Source organism: Mustela nivalis, assembly GCF_964662115.1.
Source record: "Mustela nivalis genome assembly, chromosome: 9".
NCBI classification, from domain to species: Eukaryota; Metazoa; Chordata; class Mammalia; order Carnivora; family Mustelidae; genus Mustela; species Mustela nivalis.
In genome coordinates this window covers 62171585-62192615 of record NC_139028.1, presented here as the reverse complement: position 1 = coordinate 62192615, position 21031 = coordinate 62171585, and the positions used below count along the sequence as shown (strand labels likewise).

The 21031-nt window shown below is 45.8% G+C and overlaps 1 protein-coding gene across 5 annotated transcripts; it reads left to right on the top strand.

Annotated features, from left to right (window-relative positions):
• Positions 1-394: 394 nt before the first annotated feature.
• Positions 395-16135, top strand: NEU3 (neuraminidase 3). Of its 5 annotated transcripts, XM_082749649.1 has the most exons (4): positions 407-720; positions 5129-5340; positions 11032-11244; positions 12038-16135. In XM_082749649.1, the coding sequence occupies exons 1-4, from the start codon at positions 696-698 to the stop codon at positions 12050-12052; spliced, it is 465 nt and encodes a 154-aa protein (XP_082605775.1). In that variant the 5' UTR covers positions 407-695; the 3' UTR covers positions 12053-16135. The 5 variants fall into 5 exon arrangements, with proteins under 5 accessions (XP_082605774.1, XP_082605775.1, XP_082605772.1 ...); XM_082749646.1 differs by having other exon boundaries at positions 5129-5334; positions 11032-16135; XM_082749645.1 differs by having other exon boundaries at positions 11032-16135.
• The last annotated feature ends 4896 nt before the right edge of the window (positions 16136-21031 follow it).

Sequence of the window (21031 nt, the reverse complement as noted above, 5' to 3'; positions counted from 1 at the left end):
TCCCGTCCTTTTTGCGGAGTCCTCGCTTGGCGGCCGGAACCTTTTTTTGGCTCACAGGCTGTCCGGGGAAATTTTAGGCGGTGATACCTATCAACTGACAGGCGACCCAATAGATAAGAGCGTGGGGCTAGGGGATTGATGGGAGGGAGGGAAGGAGGGGGAGGAAATAGAAGGGTGCGGGGCGGAGCCAGGGAGCTCCGCGGCCTGTGGGACCCGCGATAGGCCCAGGGCCTGGACCAACTCAGGGCTATGCCGGAGCGGGTGGTGGCCGGAGAGATAGGGGCAGGTTCCTCTAGCTTCAGCTAGAGGCGAGAGACGGAAAGCGCGGCCGCGGATGGTCAGAGAGGGGGCGGGGAAGGGGCGGGACCTCGAGGAGGCGTCCGTCCTACGGGGCGGGGCTGAGTCTGGGGAGGAGCCAACGGCAGGTCCAACGGCCGGCTGTCAGCGGCCTCCGCGCGTTCCCGCCCCCGCTTCCCGGCCTGCTCTTCGGGGCGTCTGGGGTCTGTCGGTCTCCCCGCCTCCCCGTGGGTTTTGTCGCCCTGTTTCTTTAGTTTTCGTGGCTTGCTTCCGAGTCCTCCGCAGTCTCGCTCTCTCCTCTCCCACCCCCCACCTCCGTCTCCCTAGCCTGGGTCATTCTCCCGTGCTTCGGTGTCCGAGACCTGAGGGCTGCCCGGCGCCCAGCTCTGCCCGGAGAGATGGAGGAGCCGGGGTCCCGCGAAGGTGAGCGGGGCGGCGACACTGCAGAGATTCCCCAAAAGTGGGGCACTGTGAGTGTGGGGACAGGTTCGGCAGCACCGTCTGGGCTTAGGAAATCCAGTCTGGGGGAGAATATTGAGTCAGAGCCACGCAGTCGACTAGGATCTCAGACGTAGCCAGAGAGTATTCTTCGTTGGTCTATTTTTGTTTTCCTTCCAGTGAAGCCAGACCTAAACCTTAGAGTTACCATTTAGAGATGAAAGGGAACTGAGGGCAACCCTTCTTTCTAGAGAGGGGTGTGGGGATCATGGAGAGTCCCCAGCTGGAACTTAAGGGACCTGAATCTTGGTCCAGGTTTGCTGTTCCCCACTGCAGGCCTGAGTTTTCCCATGTGTACAGTGAGAGGGGTTTGGAGTACTAGATCTCCAAAGGCCTGACAAAGGATGGGTGCTGTTTAAATATGAGCTATGAAGAGTAAATAAATGAGTTAGGAAGTCCTCCTCCTGGGGTTCACTGGAAGCTGCCTGGTGCACTGAATTAACTGGAGTCTTTGGAATTACATCGTTCATTATAGTGCCGAGAAATAGGTGGCATTGTCCCCTTTACAAGTGAGGAAACAGAGGTACAGAAGTAAGTCAGACTTCAAAGTCCTGGCCCCACTGTACTCTTTCCCATTAAGAGAGCAGGGCAGACTTGATTGATAGGTGATCATATGGAGCAGCAATTAATAATTTGTGTTCTTGGCTAAAATGACCAACTCCAAAGCAGAACTCTATCTGATTCTTCTCTATCCTTCGTTTCCAGCATATAGTTTGTGTGAGCCACTATCATCATGTTCAGCATAATCATAATTCATAAAAATTAATAAATAATAAGTAATGATAGTGATTCCAGTTGTTATAGGGATAGCAAAGCCATAAGTGAAATTGTGAAGACCTCAAAATTTATAATACTTTTACTTATGTAGTGCTTTAAAGTTTATAAGGCACTTTTGAGTGGTTCTTCATATTGGTCATCTTAGGTAGCTATTACCCGCATTTTACAAACAAGGAGTCCAGGACCAGGAGAGATTAAGTGACTCAAGCAAGGTCACACAGAAGTGTAGCTGGGATGCCAATGAGGTCCTCTTTGACAAGCTGTGCTTCTGCTTTGGTGCTCTCCCCCTTCCTCTCCCTTTCCTTTATCCTAGTCCCATCTCCTCACTCCATGCTTATCGCCCAGAGAATTTCTCTTTCCATGTTAACTAATAATCATGTGTTGATTGACGATTAACAGTGTTGGTAGTAACTCATAATTAGAGAGTTGGCTCATGAGAATTCAAAATATGATCTTTCCCAGAGACATAGAGGGATTTCAATGATTTTAAGAAGGAGAGTTGTTAACTATTATCATCATCATCACCCACAGATTTCAAGGAATAAAACTGCAGTTGACCCTTGAACAACACAGGTTTGAACTTCATGGTCTCACTTATATAAGCATTTCTTTTCATAGATATAGTAGAGTACTATAAATGCATTTTCTCTGACTTGTGATTTTAAGACTTTTTTCCTCTAACATGATAAGAATACAGTATATATTACATATAACATATAAATTATGTATTAATTGACTTTATGTTATTGGTAAGGCTTCCAGTCAAGCGTAGTATATTCATAGTTAAGTTTTGGGGGAGTCAAAAGTTATACATGAATTTATGACTGCCAGGGTGGGGGTGGTCAACACCCCTGGTCGCTGTGTTGTTGAAAGGTCAAGTGTAGAATGTGTATTGCTTGACAGTCTGAAAATAATAACCACCATATATTGAGTTCATACTATGTCATGGGCTCTGTAACAGCCACTTTAACTTATTAATTTAATTCTCTCAGCAACTTTACTGAATTTTATACATGAAGATCCTGAAGCCTTAGGAAAGTTAAATAACAGATCCAAGGTCATGTAGTCCCTAGTGTTGCCCAAATCCTGTGTTCTTAATATGATTTTTAAAAAGATTATTTATTTATTTATTTGACAGACAGAGATCACAAGTAGGCAGAGAGGCAGGCAGAGAGGGAGGGGGAGGCAGGATCCCCTCTGAGCAGAGAGCCCAATTCGGGGCTCCATCCCAGGGATCCCATGGGATCATGACCCAAGCTGAAGGCAGAGGCTCAACCCACTGAGCCACCCAGGTGCCCCCAAATCCTGTGTTCTTAATCATTAAAACAGCTTGGCTCCAGGATCGATGTTTACTCAGAAAAAGCCGGATCCTCTGTGGAGGAGAGCCTGAATTGAGGAGAAAGGGGTGTGCTCTAGCACCGTGGGAAGAAGACAGTTTTCACTTGCTTTTCAATTCTGCTACTGAGTGCCTAGAATTGGAGTGAGGAAAGGCTTTTCTTCTGGACCTTGGAGGCCAGCCCCCAGACCAGTCCCCCTCATGATAATGAGCCATGGTTCTTCTTTCTTTTAAGTTAGGAACAAGTGAACACATGAATCATTCCTATGCTGTGGGTAAGTTTTGTCTTGATTGACACTAGGCAGCTGTAGCCAAAAGCAGTACAACTTTTTCTTTCCGTTTATTACCTACAGGATATATGGGAGATTGGTCTAAAATGCATAATTGATCATGCCATTCCTCTGCCAAAAACTCTCGAGTGACCCCCTCTCTGTGGGATAAACACCTTAATAAGATATCCAGCCTCTCCTGATCAGTCCCACCTTTGCACTCCACTATAGTCCTACCGCATGACCGATAGTCCCCACAGTTCACTCTGTTTTCTGTCCTTTATAGGCTTTTTACATCCACTCCCTCTGCCCTTTCACCCCCTCCAACTGGCTGACCACCCTTTAGGAGCCAGCTTGCCCATTCATTCAGTCATTCAACAGATATTCATCAAGTGCCTCTCAATTACCAGGTATGGTCCTGGGTATAAAGATGTAGCGGAGAATAGAACAGACCAATCCCTGCCCATCATGGGGCTTCTGTAGTTTGTATTAAACAGGTATGATCTGGAGGTTTAGTGGCATGGCCAAGAGAGCAGAGAGAGGGGAGAGGGAGGAGCATGGCAGTTGTCAGGGAAAGCCACCTCCATTAGATGACATTTGAACAAAGCTGAAGGAGTTGAGGGAGTGAGCTCTAGGTTATCTGAAAGGAGAATGTACCAGAAAGGCACAGAGTGTAGGATATGAGACGGGAGCTCACTTGGCTGCCCTGATATGGACAGATGCTCTTTTTCCGTTTTCTTGCATACTCTCATGTTTACCTCTCATGTGGCACACACCGCATGACGTTGTAATTGTCATTTATGTCTCTTTCCCTCACTTGGATGCAGATTTCTTGAAAGCAGGGACTTCTGATTTCTTTCTGTCGCCTCAGCACCTACCTTATGGCCTGACTTGGAGTGGGCACCCAAAAATATTTATTAAATAAATGAATAAAGCCTTGTTTTTATAGCCTGACCATTTTTACAATTGATTTGTAAAAAGAAGGCTGGGATGACAGATGATGAGAGAGGGGGAAAAAGAAAAAAGAATTCTAAGCCTGGTTTTGTCTGGCTTAACTCCTGTTCTGGGCCTCTGAGAAGTAGAGTACCTGATTTTCTTTGAGAAGTGTGTGTGGAGACTTCCATTTCAGCATTAATGGCTAGCTAACCTGTACAATGGTGGATAAAATATAACAAAGTCCCTTACAGCTGAAATTGCAAGGAAAGAGAAATTCCCAGGGGTTAGAAACCAAGAGTGAACTGAAAACCAGAGTAATTAGCTCTTTAACCTGAGCTCAGCTGCCCTGGATGTTTGCTAGTCTCCCCTACCTAGTAGTTTGGGCTTGAACAGACCTGCTGTTGCAGTGATTGCTACGATGAGCCGACATGGGTTAGGCTCTCAGGAACTGAGATCCCTGCATGAGGCTAGGTCCTTTGCAAGTCCACATCCTTTGATGGGGTGGACTAGGCAAAAAGGATTCTTACTGCTGACATGGAGAGATGATAAAGAAGATTGCCTCATGTCCTAGGCTCTAGTAGAGGGAGGAAGTTTCCCCAGAGAATCCTTAACCACGGCCATTTCCACATGTGGATTTGGATTTATATTTACATTACCCAAATGGCCTAAGAACTCCAAAGAAATTGACATTAGAAACGGTCAAGGCCCGTGTTACCCCTGGATGCCTGGCAGAAGTATATGCATGAATCTCTGGAGAAACATACTGGGCACAGGCTGTGTAGGATTTCCGTAGAGTCTGGAGGATAGATTTGTTCCATGAGCATGTTCCATGGAGATTTGTTCCATGCTGTATGCTTTTGAGACCATGAATGTGACTTTGGATTCAAAAATAAACATCTGAGTAAGTCTCTCCCTCCCTGTATGTGATCTCCAGAAATGGGTGATGGAGCGGAACTTGTATGCAGGGCAGCATTTGGGGGACGGACACACATTTAGCTGCCTCCTATCCTTACAGAGGTCATGGAAGAAGTGACATCGTGCTCCTCCAACAGCCCTCTGTTCCAGCAGGAAGACAAGAGAGGGGTCACCTACCGGATCCCAGCCCTGCTCTACATCCCCCCCACCCACACCTTCCTGGCCTTTGCAGAGAAGCGCTCCACGAGCAGGGACGAGGATGCTCTCCACCTGGTGCTGAGGCGAGGGTTGAGGACTGGGCACTCAGTACAGGTGACTCCTCATCCCAGATCTGGCTCCGAGCCTCAGTCTCTCTCCACATTGCTTAGACTGCTTGAGGGTCTCTGCCCTTTCCTGTCCACTCTGGAAAAGCCCTGTGTGGAAGGAAGGAAAAACAAACCCCCCAAAACAATAAAAGCAATGGCTCTCACTTGCTGAGTACATCTGTGTGCCAGACGCATTTTGGATCCTCAGTAGCTACTCTGTGACATAGGAACGGTTGTCAGTCACATTTTACAAATAAGGAAACTGAGGCACAGAGACATTCCCACATGTTCAAGGTCACACAACTATAACGAAGCAGCAGAAGCAGGCTTTAAACTCCATCTCAGATTCCAGAGGCCTCCAGGGTTCATTCAGATTCAACTGACACGCGGTGTGCTTTTCGTTCACATTCTCTTTTGTTCTTATAAGTCACCCGGGGAAGTAAGCACTGTTAGTCCAGTTTTCTGGGGAGGGATCCTGGTCCTCCAGGAGGTAGGTAGCTTGTTCAAGACCACAGCTAGCAAGATGGTCGGGGTAAGGAAAAAAATGATCATCTTCCTGCGTGTTCTATGTGAGGCTCACAGCAGCCTCATAGTACAGGCGGAAATGGGATTAAAGTGGTTTGCCTCAGGCACAGGCATCCCAAGCAACAGAGCTGGTGTTGGAGTTCTCACCTCTAAGGGGCTCATCTTCACTGAATTTTTTAGAGGAGAGTGATTGCTGCCTCTGGGACTCTAGCACTCCCATTTGTCTTTTCTCCTGCAGAGCTGGCTCAAGTGTGGATCAATGAGACAATGAATTTGAGAGTCTTTTGTAAACAAACAAACAGACATAGATGTCTTTGTAATAGGCCCTCTCATCCCCCTAACCTGCCCTGATTTTCTACCCACAGAAATATGAGCACTTCTTACCAGACCATGCCTGTCCCATCACCTCACTGCCCAGCTGTCTCGCATTCACAGACCTGTACATTTTAGCTCCTTCTCCCTTCTCTGTATTTTATCACTTTCATTCTCTGACTTGCCTGATTGTAGAATCTTGAAGTTAGAAGAAAGATCAGCCTAACTTCTTGCCCAGTGCAGAGATCTTCTGTATTCCCTTGATGGCTACTAAGAGCTTAGTTAGGGGTTAAGCCCCTGGCTTTGAAGTCAGACAAGACCTAACCATTTAATGGCCGTTTGACCTTGGATTTGACTCTTCTCTGTTTCATCATCTGTAAAATGTAATTAATAATAGCAGTTACATAGTTGGAACTCAATATTAGTCATCTTCTATAAAGGATCTGCTTACACAACTCCTCAAGTGAGGAACTTGATCCTTTGGCAACTGTTAACTTTTGTTTTGGGAGAGAGACAAACTATACTTCTCTCAAATCACCCATTGGTCTTCTGGGACATCTCATCTATATATAACCTGAGGTCTCTTTTCCAGAGAATGCTCTTTGATGTTCATACCCTCTGGGTCTTCTGATTTGGGGGCTCACCAGCTTTAGTCATTTTAGTGGCTTGTTGGGCCACAGTCTTGATTTGGTTTCTTGTCCCATGAAAGCCATGATTATTGACTTTGGGATTTGATCTGGGATGTCGGTGTCCTTTTTCAAAGAATGGTACTCTGAATTTAGGGCTCCAAGGATAGCCTGACCAGCTCAGCAGTGAGGCTGCTATCCCATTTTGTATCCTTTCTTTAAAGCAATTTTAATATAAAGAAGCATCTGCTTTAGTCAACACAGGGTGACTAACATCAAGTAGTTGGTCAGCTAAAACCTCTGAATCCTTTTCACATTTGCTGTTTTTTAAAAACAATTTTTAATTATAGTAAAATACACCTAACATAAAATTTTCTATCTTAACCATTTTAAGTGTTCGTTGCAGTATTGCTAACTAGAGGCATGCTGTCGTGCACCAGATCTCTAGAGCTTTTCCATCATGCATGACCGCTACTTTATACACTTTGGACAACTCCTCATTTCCCCTTCCCCCAGCCCCTAATGACCACCTTTCTTCTTTGCTATTATGAGTTTTTAGATAACACATTTAAGTAGACTCATCCAGTGATCAGTTTATTTCACTTAGCATAATGTCCTGAAAGTTCATCTGTGTGGTAGCATGTGACAGGATTTTTTTCTTTTTTAAGGCGAATAATATTCCATTGTGTGTGTATACTGAATTTTGTTTACCCACTCATCTGTTGATGGACATTTGTGTTCCCCACCTTTTAGTTATTGTGAGTAATGCTGCTATGAACGTGGGAATACACATATCTCCTGCTTTTAATTCTTTTGGGTAGATATCTAGAAGTGGAATTATTGGGTCGTGTGGTGATTCCATTTTTAATATTTTGAGGACCCTCCATGCTGTTTGCCACAATGACTTGACCACATTATATTCCCACCAAGGCTGTACAGGGTGCCAATTTCTCCATATCCTTGCCAGTACTTATTATTATTTATTTTTTATTCTATTTAAAATTTTATTCATTTACTTGACAGAGAGAGAGTGGGATCACAAGTAGGCAGAGCAGGAGGCAGAGAGAGAGGAGGAAACAGGCTCCTGTGCTGAGCAGAGAGCCTGATGCAGGGCTCGAACCCAGGACTCTGGGATCATGACCTGAGCCAAAGGCAGAGGCTTAGCCCACTGAGCTACCTAGGTTCCCCACTATTTATTTTTGATAGTAGTCATCCTAGTAGATATGAGGTGATATCTCATCGTGGTTTTGATTTCCATTTCCCTAATTATTAGTGATACTGAGTATCTATCTTTTCATTATGCTTGTTGGCCATTATGTTTGCTGTTCATTTTTTTTAAGATTTAATTTACTTATGCACAAATTAAATGTTTTATTTCACATACATTCATGTGGCATATATGATATAAAATGCTATAAAAAGGTATATATCCCATTCTTGCTGCCCTACTTCCTATAGGTTGTCAACGATTGTTTCTTATCTACCCTTCTAGTGCTGCTTCTTACAGAAACAAATAAATACGAGTATATATTCTTAATGCTCCCCTTTGAAACTTTTTAACATGAAGTGATAACACATAGATAGAAAACATAAAACATAATTGTCCATGCACAATACATGAATGTTATCCCTGTGAATTGAGAAAGCCAACACTTGTGGACTCATCACTTAAGCTCAAGACATAGAATATTACCAGCGCCTCAGAAACTTTTCTTATCCTCCCTCTCTTTCTCAAAGGTAATTACTATCCTGATTTATAGCTCTAGAGCTTAGTTTTGATTGTCGTTGTTGCTTTTTAAAGTAGACGTTACACTCAACGTGGGGCTTGAACTCATGACCCTATCAATAGTCACTTGCTCTACTGACTGAGCCAGCCGGGTCCCCCAGTTTTGCCTGTTTTTAATCTATATTCTTTATGGTTGTCTTCTTTTGTTCAGTATTTTTGAGATTTATCTGAACTGTTGCGTACAGGCTGCTCTGAATATTCTTGTACGTGTTTTTGCTATGGCATATGTGCATTTTTTTTGGGTTTCTGTCTAGAAATGATGTTACTGGATCATAGGGTAGGTGTATGTTCCACTTCAGTAGATAATGCCATCTAGTTTTCTAGAGTGGTGGTCGTGAGCACTGGTCTACATCAGTTTCACCCTTACTCTGTGCATTTAGCTCTTTAAAGTTCTGTCATAAAGCATGGGGGTTTACCAGGGTCCCCAAATTTTTGTTCTCCTAGCACCATATGGCTGTCAAACAAATTGTTCAGCTTCTCAGCTTTTCAATTCTCTCTTTGAGAATCAGCAGAGACACGCTGAAAGGAAAAGGGACTTGAAATATCAGGCCAATATGTCTGAATGAACTTCTCTCTGTTCTTGGCCTATAACTTTTCATTGTCTTATGTCCTCTCTGGTGCTTTTAACCAGATGTTTTTCTTTAAGGTTTTATCTTTCCTCACTAGTCTCAGTGGAAAGCTTGGTTCAAATTACCTAGTTTGCTGTTAATGGATTTTTCTTCTTATTTCTTATGCAAAAAGTAGCATACTACATACATTGGCCTGTACTGTGTTCATTTAACAATATATTATGGAGATCTTTCTATCTCAATATGTAGAGGCCTTCCTTATTCTTTTTTCATCTCTTGCATTGGATGTTCATTTAACCAGTCCCCTGTTAATGGTTATTTGGATGCAGAATATCTTGATGTTCCAAGCAATGCCACAGTGAGTAATCTTGTATATACTTAATTAGATGAGCAGAGATATTTTAGAATAAATTCCCAGAATTGGGCATGCTGGAAAAGGATAAATCCGTCTGGAATTTTGATATACCCTACATAAATAATGAACCATTTTGTACTTCGGTCCATGTAAGTGCCTGTTTCTTCACATTTTTGCCAACAGAATCGTGTCAACGTTCATGATGTGTTCATGATATGCCAGTTTATTAGATGAAAAATATGACATCATTTTAATTTGCTTTTCTCTTTTATCTGTGAGGTTAAACATATTTTCATTGTTTTTTCCTCTTTCTGTGAGTTGCCTGATCTTGCTCTTTGCCCATTTTAGTTGGGTTTCTGGAAATTTTCTTACCAATTTCTTTTTTTTTTTTTAAGATTTTTATTTATTTATTTGACAGAGAGAGAGAGACAGAGCAGGAACATAAGCAAGGGAGTGGGAGAGGGAGAGCAGGCTTCCCGAGAAGCAGGGGAGCCCAATGTGGGGCTCAATCCCAGGACCCTGGGATCATGACCTGAGCTGAAGGCAGAGGCTTAACTGACTGAGCCACCCAGGAGCCCCTCTTACCAATTTCTAATAAAGTTTTAAAAATATATTAAGGAAATCAGGCCTTTCTTTGTGATACGTCTCGTTAGGCATTATCTCATTTTAGCCTTACACCAACTCCTTTGTGAGCATGTTATTACTATGTGAGCATGTTACTACATTTTCCATTTAACTGAGGAAGAAATTGAGGTAAAGTAAGTTTAAGTAAATTGCCCAGCGTCTCACAAAAAGTGATAAAGTCTGCTTCGACCTAGTCATCTCTGACTCCTTGCTTGAGTTTTTAATGACAGTGTTATGAATTGCCTTCCCAGGATAGTAGAAGGAAAAAAATCTTTGTTTTAAATTTCCCTTTATTTGCCTAAATTCTATATTTGTCCACCTTGCTTGCTTTTCTTCATTTTCTTTTCTTTTTATTCTTGCCCCCTCTTCCTTCCTTTTGTCTTACTTTTAAAAAATATTTATTTGGCTCCTATCATGTGCTAGGTACAAGAAATACAAAATTAGAATAATTTGATTTCTGTCCTCAAAAGACTCATAAGAAGGAAGGAAGGAAGTCAGTCAGTCACATAAAAAATTATGATTATTATATAATAAGTACTATAACTCTTCTGTATGTACAAAGAGGAAGCTACCAATTGCTTTTGGGAGGGGACGGGGGGAGGAAGTTTCATAGACTGCTTTACGAAGGTGGTGACTTTTGAGTTTGGAGGGTGAATTGGGCATCTAGACAAAGTGTGGAAGAGTGTTCTAGACAGAGGACAGCATATACATTATCTGGTGTTGCCTCTTCCCAGCTTTATAAATTGTCCTGTAATATTTGAGAATTAGTGACTATTAGCGAATATGACATGATTTCATAGGTTCTAATACCAGTTACTTTTTATCACTGAAAAATGATGCTTTCAGTGAGCCTCATGTCTTCCTCTTAGTCTCACTCCTCCTCTCCCTTCGCCTTGTCTAGTGGGGACCCCTGCTGCCGTTGATGGAAGCCACACTACCCGGGCATCGGACCATGAACCCCTGTCCTGTGTGGGAGCAGAAGAGTGGCTGCGTGTACCTATTCTTCATCTGTGTGCGGGGCCACGTCACTGAGCGTCAGCAGGTCGTGTCAGGCAGGAATGCGGCCCGCCTCTGCTTCATCTGCAGTCGGGATGCTGGCTGTTCGTGGAGCGAGGTGAGGGACCTGACTGAAGAGGTTATTGGCACCGAGGTGAAGCGCTGGGCCACATTTGCTGTGGGCCCGGGTCATGGGATCCAGCTGCAGTCGGGGAGGCTGGTCATCCCTGCATATGCCTACTACATCCCTTACTGGTTCTTTTGCTTCCGGCTACCATGTAAAGCCAAGCCTCATTCCCTGATGATCTACAGTGATGACCTGGGGGCCACCTGGCACCATGGCAGCCTCATAAAACCCATGGCAACCGTGGAATGTGAAGTGGCAGAAGTGACCGGGAGGGCGGGCGACCCCGTGCTGTATTGCAGCGCCCGGACACCAAACAGGTGCCGGGCAGAGGCTTTCAGCATTAACCATGGTGAATGCTTTCAGAGACCAGCCCTGAGCCCTCAGCTCTGTGAGCCCCCACATGGCTGCCAAGGCAGTGTGGTGAGTTTCCGACCCATGGAGATCCTTCAAGGGTGCCAGGACCCTAATGGCAAAGATGCTCCTACCGGTCAGCAGAGCCCTCTGCTGGACAGCTCACCGAGGCTAGAGCAGGAAGCCGGCCCACTCTCTGAGTCTTGGCTCTTGTACTCACACCCAACCAGTAAGAAGCGGAGGGTCAACTTAGGCATTTACCTCAACCAGACCCCCTTGGGGGCTGCCTGCTGGTCCCGCCCTTGGATCTTGCACTGTGGGCCCTGTGGCTACTCCGATTTGGCTGCTTTGGAAAAGGAGGGCTTATTTGGATGTTTGTTTGAGTGTGGGACCAAACGAGAGTGTGAGCAGATTGTCTTCCGCCTGTTTACAGACCGAGAAATCCTGAGCCACATGTATGAGGACTGCTGCAGCCCTGGTAGGAGCTCTGAGCCAACTGAAAGCTAAAATTGGCTTAGGACCCAAATTTCCATAGAAAGGAAACCACAGAAGGCAACCACAGCCAGGATAATGGAGGCCAGATTAACAGAGGTGGTTGAAGTCTACAGAAAAATCTAAAATTCATATTCTGCACTCCACTTTTTTTCTCTTCTCCTCCAAAGAGCAAAAGGAAAATTATGCCATAGCTACTGTAGTGGGGAGAACTATGAGTTGGGGAACAATAATGTGGTCCTGGTTGTGCCCCTGGCTTGCTTTGGGACCTTGGACATGTCCCCTGAACTCTCCGGGCCTCAGGTTCCCATCTGTAAAATGAGAGGATTGGTGCTGTGATTTTTCTTCTTTCCATTCTTAGGAAAGGCAAAATGCCAGTAGGCTCTACGATCAACAGGTCCTGGCTGCATGGGTCTCTGCTAGGACTCTAATCTTGAAGTAGAAGTCAGAGGACTCAGCTTTTCCAGTGACTTACCCCTCATCCAGGTGTGAGGCTTGGGCAGGTGTGAGGAATTGGGCAGAACAGTAGAATCATGAGGTCACCTGCCTTCTCCAGCTTTGCAGCTCTGCTCAATCTTCCCTTCCTCCTCCAGAACTTTTATTTCCTGGGGAGAAAATAGGAAGCACAAGGCCAGTGGCCCTTGATAATGGTACTTATTGTTTCTGAGGGTGTTAATCTTATGAAAGATGAACCCGAAGTTTATGTACTAGAAAGGTTCCTGAGGAGAAAAGGTTGTAGATTAGGACTCTAAAGCATTGGCTAGAACTTCCCATGGTCTCTGCCCTCAAAGAACTCACAGTTCACGGGGCTAGAAGTGGAGAGAATTCAAGAAAACCGATGGAGCTGGTTTATAGACGTTGGGCCTTAAGTTGGGGTTATGGTAGCTCCTGACGCCATTGTCTTAGTCACATCTTCATTGTGCTTAGAGTCAGCTGCCAGGGCTTGGCCAACCACTGAGTTCCTCCCATGTCTGTTTTTCTCAGAATATTGTTCTGGCCTAGCTACTCCTCTACTCATGGAGAAGGTCTTCACCATGAGGAAGGTCTCTAGACCCTAGACCTCTGAATCAAGCCAATTTTTTTTTGTACCTATTACAATCACTATTTGTGAAGTAGGGGCGTTCCTTTGTCTGATGGGTTTGGGGCTGAAATTGACCATGGCTGGGTGTCTCAGATGATACCAGATGAGTTGCTCTTATTTTAGAATCTTTCTCCTGGAGCCTGTTCTGTAACAGAAATTCAATCACAAAAGACTTGGTTTTTCAGCCTATTTTAGGAGAAGAAATACCTTCAACTTGTATCGGATAACCAAATTTGGTGCTGAGTAATTGCCTAGGGAGGAAGTCTTAGTTGTAGAATATAGCCCAGGAGGCTGGAGGCTGCGGTTGCTCCTGTCATAAGAGGGAGAGTCCTCTAGGATGAAAGTAGAAGTTAATTTCCCCTGCATATGGCTTAAGTCCATGGCTTAGAATGACTTTATAAAACTCCCTTAACCTCTCATCCATTTGTCAAATTTATCCACCCAGGATGCTGTTCTGCTCACTCATTCACTCATTTATACAGTTATCTAAATATTCTTGGGAGCCCATCTGTAATATAAGGTGCTTTATCTGTTGCCATTCCCTGGTTGAAAAGCATCTGTGGCTCTTCACTGCCTGCCAAAGGGTGTTTTTCATTTAGTCTGGCATGTAGGGCCTTCAGTTGTTGGGGGAGATAAGGCGTACTGATCTCTGTTTCTTTGTATGAAGCCCATTATCAGAGAAGATCTCTGTTAAGCTGGCAGTGGAGGGCATGGCAGTTGGTGGTACAGGGAGGAACCGGGGACGGGCAGCCCTCTCCTAAGTCATAGCAGCTTCATGTTCTGCAGATCTTTCCTGAGCATTGTACCCCCAAATAGATAGGAATAGCAGGGATGGCTTCCTTCTCCAACAAGGTCTAAAGGAGGAAGAGAATGAAAATAGCAAGACATCCTTGGGAACATCCAAGAGGGGAGTAGGGGACAGGCCCTCAGTCACATGCCAGTGCGGACCACAGCTGTCCAGGACCAGCACTCAAAAGATGTCTTATCCTCCTCTGAATTACCCTCCCCTTTGCTTTATGTTTGCTTCTCCTTAGTGATTAGAAGTGAAACTCCTCATAGGTGGAGGGCCTGTGTGCATCATTCAGGATTGGAAAGAAAAGAGGGTTGGGGACAGAGGTAATCCAGAATGAGGCTAAATGGGGATAGAGCTCAGGGGTAGAGCATTGGCTGCAGGATGAAGATTTTGGAGAGGAAGAGCAGACAGTGGCAGCTATGAAGAAAACAGCAGGGCAGGAGTTCCGGCACCTTTAGGAAGAAAGAGAATGTGGCTCAGATAAGAGACCTAGGCCGGAGAGGCAGCGTAGGTGGTGGTTGCTGTGAAGAAGAAATGACTACAGACTGGGGGTGTCTCCTGATGCGTGTGGGAGGAGCCCTGGGGCAGCTGACTCCAAGCTGTGCGACCGGCCAGCGCTTCAGGCTACAGACCGGTTCCTCCCCGGCCCTGTCACTGGAAGCTGACCTAGCTTGTTCACCTTCCAGATGACCAACAGAGACAGCTGTAGGCATTCCTGACTTGTCTGTGCCCATTCCCCGAGGCCTTCAGGGCCCTGGGACTTATCCCGTGACCCTGGTATCCTAACCAAGCCTCTTCCAAGCCCTCTCAGCTTGGGAGAGTGAAAAAGACAGGGCGGGTGATGGCAGCTGTGAAGAAAAGACGACAGCAGACTGGAGGCCTCTAGTTTAGAGGCTGTGGCCCCTTTGCCCCGATGTGCTTCTCCCCTGTCTCTGGGCCCTTAGAATGGATCCATCCGGCACACATGGCGCATCCCTGGGAGAGCAAGAAAGCATAGGTAGGGGCCACCTCCTGCTGATAGGTATCCAGACCCACTCCCACCCCTTCAAGCTACTGGGCCGGCTCAGGCTCCTCACCTCCCGAAGCCCTCACTCCTAGGCCCCTACTATTCATTTCAGGGCTTTTATGTGGGTGCTTTCCTTGGATCTGTTTCTCCTGGTCATCAGTCTTCCCTCCTGTCCTGTCCTTTGGGATATCATGCAACAGTAGCCATAGATAGGAGACATCGTGCCCTGTCTGTTGGGGAACCTGAGGCACCCACAGAGGTCACCCTGAGGCAGCCCTGCCTCCTCTCCAGGGCAGTAGGCTTCAATACTTCCACTTCGGCCAGCTCAGCCTCCCCAGTCTTCTGCAGTAGGCTGTGCGTTTCCCGTACTGCGTTATGCGGTAGGTGTCAAGTCATCCCTTTTTGTGTTCCCACAGTGCCCAGTTGGGGCCCCCCTTTGCTCATTACCATAGGGTGCGGGGTATCATTGTTGTCTGTCTTGTGCCCTCTGGGCCTCTGTTAGGCTGTGAATTCCTTGAGGGCCAAGTCTGTATGAATCCTCTCTCTATCCTTTTTACCTGGAATTAACAATAATTTCTTTATAAATATTGGCTTTTTCTGTTGTGTTTGGAATTCCCTGAAGGTAAGGACTGTGCCCGATTCCTCTCGCTGTCCTCTGCTCCCGGCACAGAATGGGCAGCAGTAAGGCTCTGCTGAATGGATTAAGGAATCAAAGATCCTTGGCCTTCTGGAGCTAAGTGAGAGGGCCAGGGCGAGCCCCCCAAGAGTAGGTTGCCTCCCTCTGCGGGTTGGATAGTGTTCTAAACCCGCTGACCATGTACCTGAAATGAGTCTTCTCCCTGCTGGCCTGCTTCCAGGTCAGTCCCTAAAGAGCTCTTCTCTGGCTTCAGCTGAGTCCTGCCTGGGTGTCTCAGGATTACAGCCCAAGCCCAAAGCCAAGCCTCGATATGGGTTCTCATATCAGTGGTATTTCCCCTCTGTCCCTGATTGGCATTTCTGTAACTGCCCCTCCTCCAGGACTCTGGGGCTGACGCCGTGGTTCAATGTTCTGAGCGTGTCTTGCTCTGTGATCCCAAGTGCTTAAAGTGCCCTCTGTTCTATAGAAACTACCAGAACTCTTGGGAACAAGGGAGATGAATAAAGAGCTTAATTCTGGTGACTGCTGTTTGTGTGTTTCATTGTTGTCAAACCGTGAGGTGATTATTATCCTAATACTTTCATCTCGTTTGTACCCAGCTTCTTTCGAAAAATGGATTTGAGGCCTTTTCTTGCACTTCATAATTTTTTTTTTTTTTAAGATTGATTTTACTTGAGAGAAAATGAGGACAAACAAAGGGAGTGGCAGACAAAGGGAGAGGGAGAAGCAGGCTCCTCGTGGAGCAAGGAGCCTGATACAGGGCTCGATCCCAGTACCCTGAGATCATGACCAGAGCCAAAAGCAGACGCTCAACCGACTGAGCCACCCAGGTGTCCCTGGTGCTCAATTTCTTAAATTCCTATTCGGTAAAACATGGAAAATCTCTTGAATACTTAAGCAGTAACGAATTTGATTAAACTGCCTTCAATAGAAATACCAGTTACAAATTTAGTATAGCTGAGCCTTTTGAAATTTCAAACACCATAAATAGTACATAAAACATAAATAAGTCCAATGACTATAAAAGATACCCTTATACCAAAATGGAGTACAGAAGAGCTGATGCCATAGATTTAACTTTGTTAGTTACTGTTATTACATGTTTTGAGGGTTCTGACTTTTAAGACCTCTCCAGAGTTTGGGTTGATCAGGCTGTCCCCACTGCCACACCTTCTAGCTCTTTAGTAATAGCAGATCCAAAGAAAAGTACCATTTCCACTGGGAGCATTAACATGGGAGGTTGGAGGCCTGGAACCACAGCTTCTTCTCCATGGGTGGAAAATACCTGAATGCAGGAGAAGCCTGAAGGAATGCAGCCATGCAGAAACCGTCCTAATGATCCCTACTAGGCTTCTCCCTGTTAAGGGAACATAGAATCCCTTAAACTTTTTTTTTTTTTTAAGATTTATTTATTTATTTGACAGAGATCACAAGCAGGCAGAGAGGCAGGTAGAGAGAGGGGAGAACGCAGGCTCCCTGCTGAGCAGAGAGCCCGATGCAGGGCTCAATTCCAGGACCCTGGGATCAAGACCTGAGCTGAAGACAGAGGCTTTAACCTACTGAGTCACCCAGGTGCCCCCCCCCACCAGAATGTTTTTATTTTTATTTACCTCTTCAGCCAGTTTGAGTTGGGTGTATACACTTGCTGGTAAAAGAGTAAGACTATCCATGTTCACGGGAAATTTGGTTACTTGGTACTCCAACCTGTGTGTGAGTTACTACCTGAAACAGAACCGCATTACCTTTCAGTGCAGTCTACTGAAGTTAACAGCATTCCCTAAAGAGTACACTACCAGGAGAGTCCTTGGGAGAGAATGGAGGAAGGACGGGACTAAAGGTCCTGGGTCTTTGTCCTAGAGCTTGTCACTGATCTGATGGGCAACTTTGTGCCAGCCATTGGCCCTCTCTGGGAGCCCATTTATTCAGCTACAGCAGGGGGATAATCCTTGCCCTCCCACCCACCAGGAGTTATGGCGAGGAGCTACTGAATCCTCAGGAGGGCTTAGGAACTGGTGCAATGTCGTGTAAATAGAGGACAAATTACCTTTCACTCCTTTATCTCCATTACCCATCAGCATTGGCAACATTTGACAGTCAAATGCTGAAAATTAAGGTGATGGATAGAAGGAAGGAGGAGAAGGCAGGGGGGCGCACGGAGGAAGGCACTGCAAGGCTGGACAGCAATCTTTTTTTTTTTTTTTTTAAGATTTTATTTATTTATTTGACAGAGAGAAATCACAAGTAGATGGAGAGGCAGGCAGAGAGAGAGAGAGAGGGAAGCAGGCTCCCTGCTGAGCAGAGAGCCCGATGTGGGACTCGATCCCAGGACCCTGAGATCATGACCTGAGCCGAAGGCAGCGGCTTAACCCACTGAGCCACTCAGGTGCCCGTGGACAGCAATCTTGCCTCACCTCTGTCCTGTCCTTAACAAACTGCAGCCTTCATGGTTTTGCCCAACCTTCCGATTTTGCCCCAGACCATTCTATGAAGAATGATCCAGCTTGGGTATAAAAGAGGGAACTCTCAGCCTCAAGTACGTAGGGACTTGGTCTGAGTCATCTGTGTTTTCAGTGCCCACCATAAGGCCAGGCATAGCACATACAGGAAAGAAGGATGTAAGAGAAATAGCATTTGTAAAGTGCCTACTGTGGGTTGTTATACATGCATTATCTCTTTTACTTCAACAATCCATTTTAGAGATGGAAAAGTTTAGGCTCAACAAAGTTACATGATGTGGTCCAATGTCACACACCTGTAAGTGATGAAGTCGGATCCGATTCCAAGCCTATATTTTTGTCATATGGCAAATAAGAAGCAGAGCTGTAGGTGACATGAGGCAGAGATAGTGCCTCTTAATCCCTTGGAACACAGTAGGCATCCAGTCTCCAGTAAGAGGCTCATGATGATGACCCCTGTAGTAATTTTATAGTCGTACCAAAGTGGCCTCTCAGACCAAAGGTTTTTCTTCCCCTTTTATTTCATTCAAGGGAAATGCATTAGTGGTGCCTGGGCAGCTCAGTCAGCTAAGCGTCTGCCTTTGGCTCAAATCATGATCCCAGGGTCCTGGGATCGAGTCCTGGATTGGGCCCTCTACTCAGTGGGGGGCCTATTTCTCCCTCTGCCTCTCTCCCTGCCTGTGTGCTTAATTTAGTTTTTCTCTTAAAAATAATTTTTTAAAAAATCTTAAAAAAAAAAAAGTAATGCATTAGTTTCTTTCCTTGGAAGCCCAGATCTAGCTGGAGATTATTTTCCAGTAGCTCCAAACTTCAGAACAGCTGCCTCCCACGACCCAGCGTCATCCTAAACACAGATTGTGTTGTCATCAACCAGAAATAGAATCAGGGTGAGAGCATGGATTCTCTTGAAGGGTAAACATAGAACTTGGATGGCAGGTGAAGCCTTCTTAGTGCCGAGTGAGAAGGTCAGGGCCAGCATGCGCCGGGCAGGCCTCAGACTGAGCCACAGGTTGGAGAGAGCAACCCTACCTCTGCCTTTCCCCACGTAGGCCAGGTCCTTGGAGCTGTACCCAGTGGCCAGGCCTGAGCCCATCATGCAATGGAGATGGTCCACCCTACATTGTCTCTAACCCTTACAACCAGGGGAACGAGGCCTTATTCTCCCCAGCGTACAGACGAGGAAACCGAGCCTTGGAAAAGAGAAAAGATCAGACAAGTATTTTAACTATAATTTCATCCATAAAAACTAAGATACTAAAAGTACCTCATAGGGTTGTGGTGAGGGTTAAGTGTAAATAATCTATGTGTATTTAAACTTAGATAAAAATCAAACAGATCATCAAAGAATGGGATCTGCTGTGATTACGATTTTCCCCTGTAGTACTCTTATATTAGCCCATCAAGTGTGCTTAGTGGGGTCACAGTACTTTTCAGGTTACGTGTGCATATGAATCACCTGGAAAAGTTAAGAAAGATAGATTCCTGTCTCCCCACCCCAACCCCAAAGAATCTACTTTGGTAGATCTGGGTGGGGCTTGAAAATTGACATCCTGATGCTACAGGTCATCCCTGATGCTGCAGGTCCATGGACTACTCTTTGAATAGCGAGCTCTATGTTTCAGTGCTCCCCTCTCCATCCATTGCCCCAGCTGCCTCTCACTCACACCCTGGCCAGCTCCAGGTGTAGGAGGAGCATAGCCTGCTATTACTAGCATCTGTGTGAAGCTCGTTTTATTTCCCCAATAGATGTCTAACTTCAGTCTCTAGGCTGCCAATGAGCAGCATCTTGCCTGGGTCAGATATTTGGCTTTCCAGTGGCATGGTAATTGCCTGGGATTCCTATTGATTTTCTTGTCGAATCTCATGGAGCTTAAAGGGGACACTACAGCTTGGGCACAGACGTGGGCCTGTGGGCATAGGGTGATTGTCTGACTGGAAAAGAGATTTACAAGACTCCTGTACTCAGTGAGTACCAAGGAAGCAGCAGAAAAAGAGGCTCTGGGTTAGTGGGGCTGCTGGGGACCCAGCTCCGTGAAGAGGGGCTTTTCATACCTGCACAGGGGAGCGTGAGGTTCAGCACAGAGCATGAGCTAAGCCTGGAGAGTTGCCAAGCTAGAGATTGCTGAACTCTATTAGTATGAGGGTCAAAGGTCAATAATCTGACTCAGTGTCTCTTTTAGATTGTCCGTTTCTGCCCTTGGTGGCTGCACAGTGTGTGCCATAGGCAAAGGTAATCCTTGCTTTCTCCTGATAACCCTCTCCTTAGCTCCTTCCCCTCAGGGCCCCAGGCCCAGATATCTTTGGATCGAGACATTGGAAAATGGTCAGGAATGTTTGGTGCCCTTTTTGCCGCTCTGTGTGCCCAATTCGAAAGCTGAGGTTTCTGTACTGAAATTGAAAGATGGTTATAGGCCAGGGAGTTTGGGTTAAGGTCAAGTCCTATGGGCAGGTTTGAGGGTAGGGTACCATGTCCATTTGCTCTCCATATTAATCCATCCTCTGGCATAGTAGATACTCCATAAAAATTTGTTGAATGAATGAATGAACGGCCATTCCATATTCAATCCTCCAAAACTGGGAACTTGAAGGTGGATATCAGGCAGGATAGGACACGCTTGCCTTTCCTGACCTCACTTCTTTGGTTTGAGACTTGATGACATCTAAATGATCCAGAAGATGATCCCTGGTAGCCTGAGTTAAAATGAACCCTGGATTCAGGGAGGTGTTATTGAGCAGTCTCCCAGGCCAGAGCTGAGGGACACCTTCTTTGTCATCCCAGTAATCTGGGTCTGCATCACGGTCTGTGTTGTTACTGGAAAACCTTTCCTAAAGCCCAGTCTGAACACCGTAGTTTGGCATCTGCTGTGTTGTCAAGCACTGAGGGATACTTGGGTGAGCTCCACTGGCCTGGATCCTGAAAAGTTGGGAGTGAGGTTCCCAAGGTCAGTGTGGTAACAGTAGC

Coding starts and splice junctions, on each gene's coding strand:
- NEU3 (XM_082749645.1), top strand. CDS start 696: ATGGAGGAGCCGGGGTCCCGCGAAG. Junction 721..5,128: donor GGAGCCGGGGTCCCGCGAAG/GTGAGCGGGGCG, acceptor CTATCCTTACAG/AGGTCATGGAAGAAGTGACA. Junction 5,341..11,031: donor GGACTGGGCACTCAGTACAG/GTGACTCCTCAT, acceptor CGCCTTGTCTAG/TGGGGACCCCTGCTGCCGTT.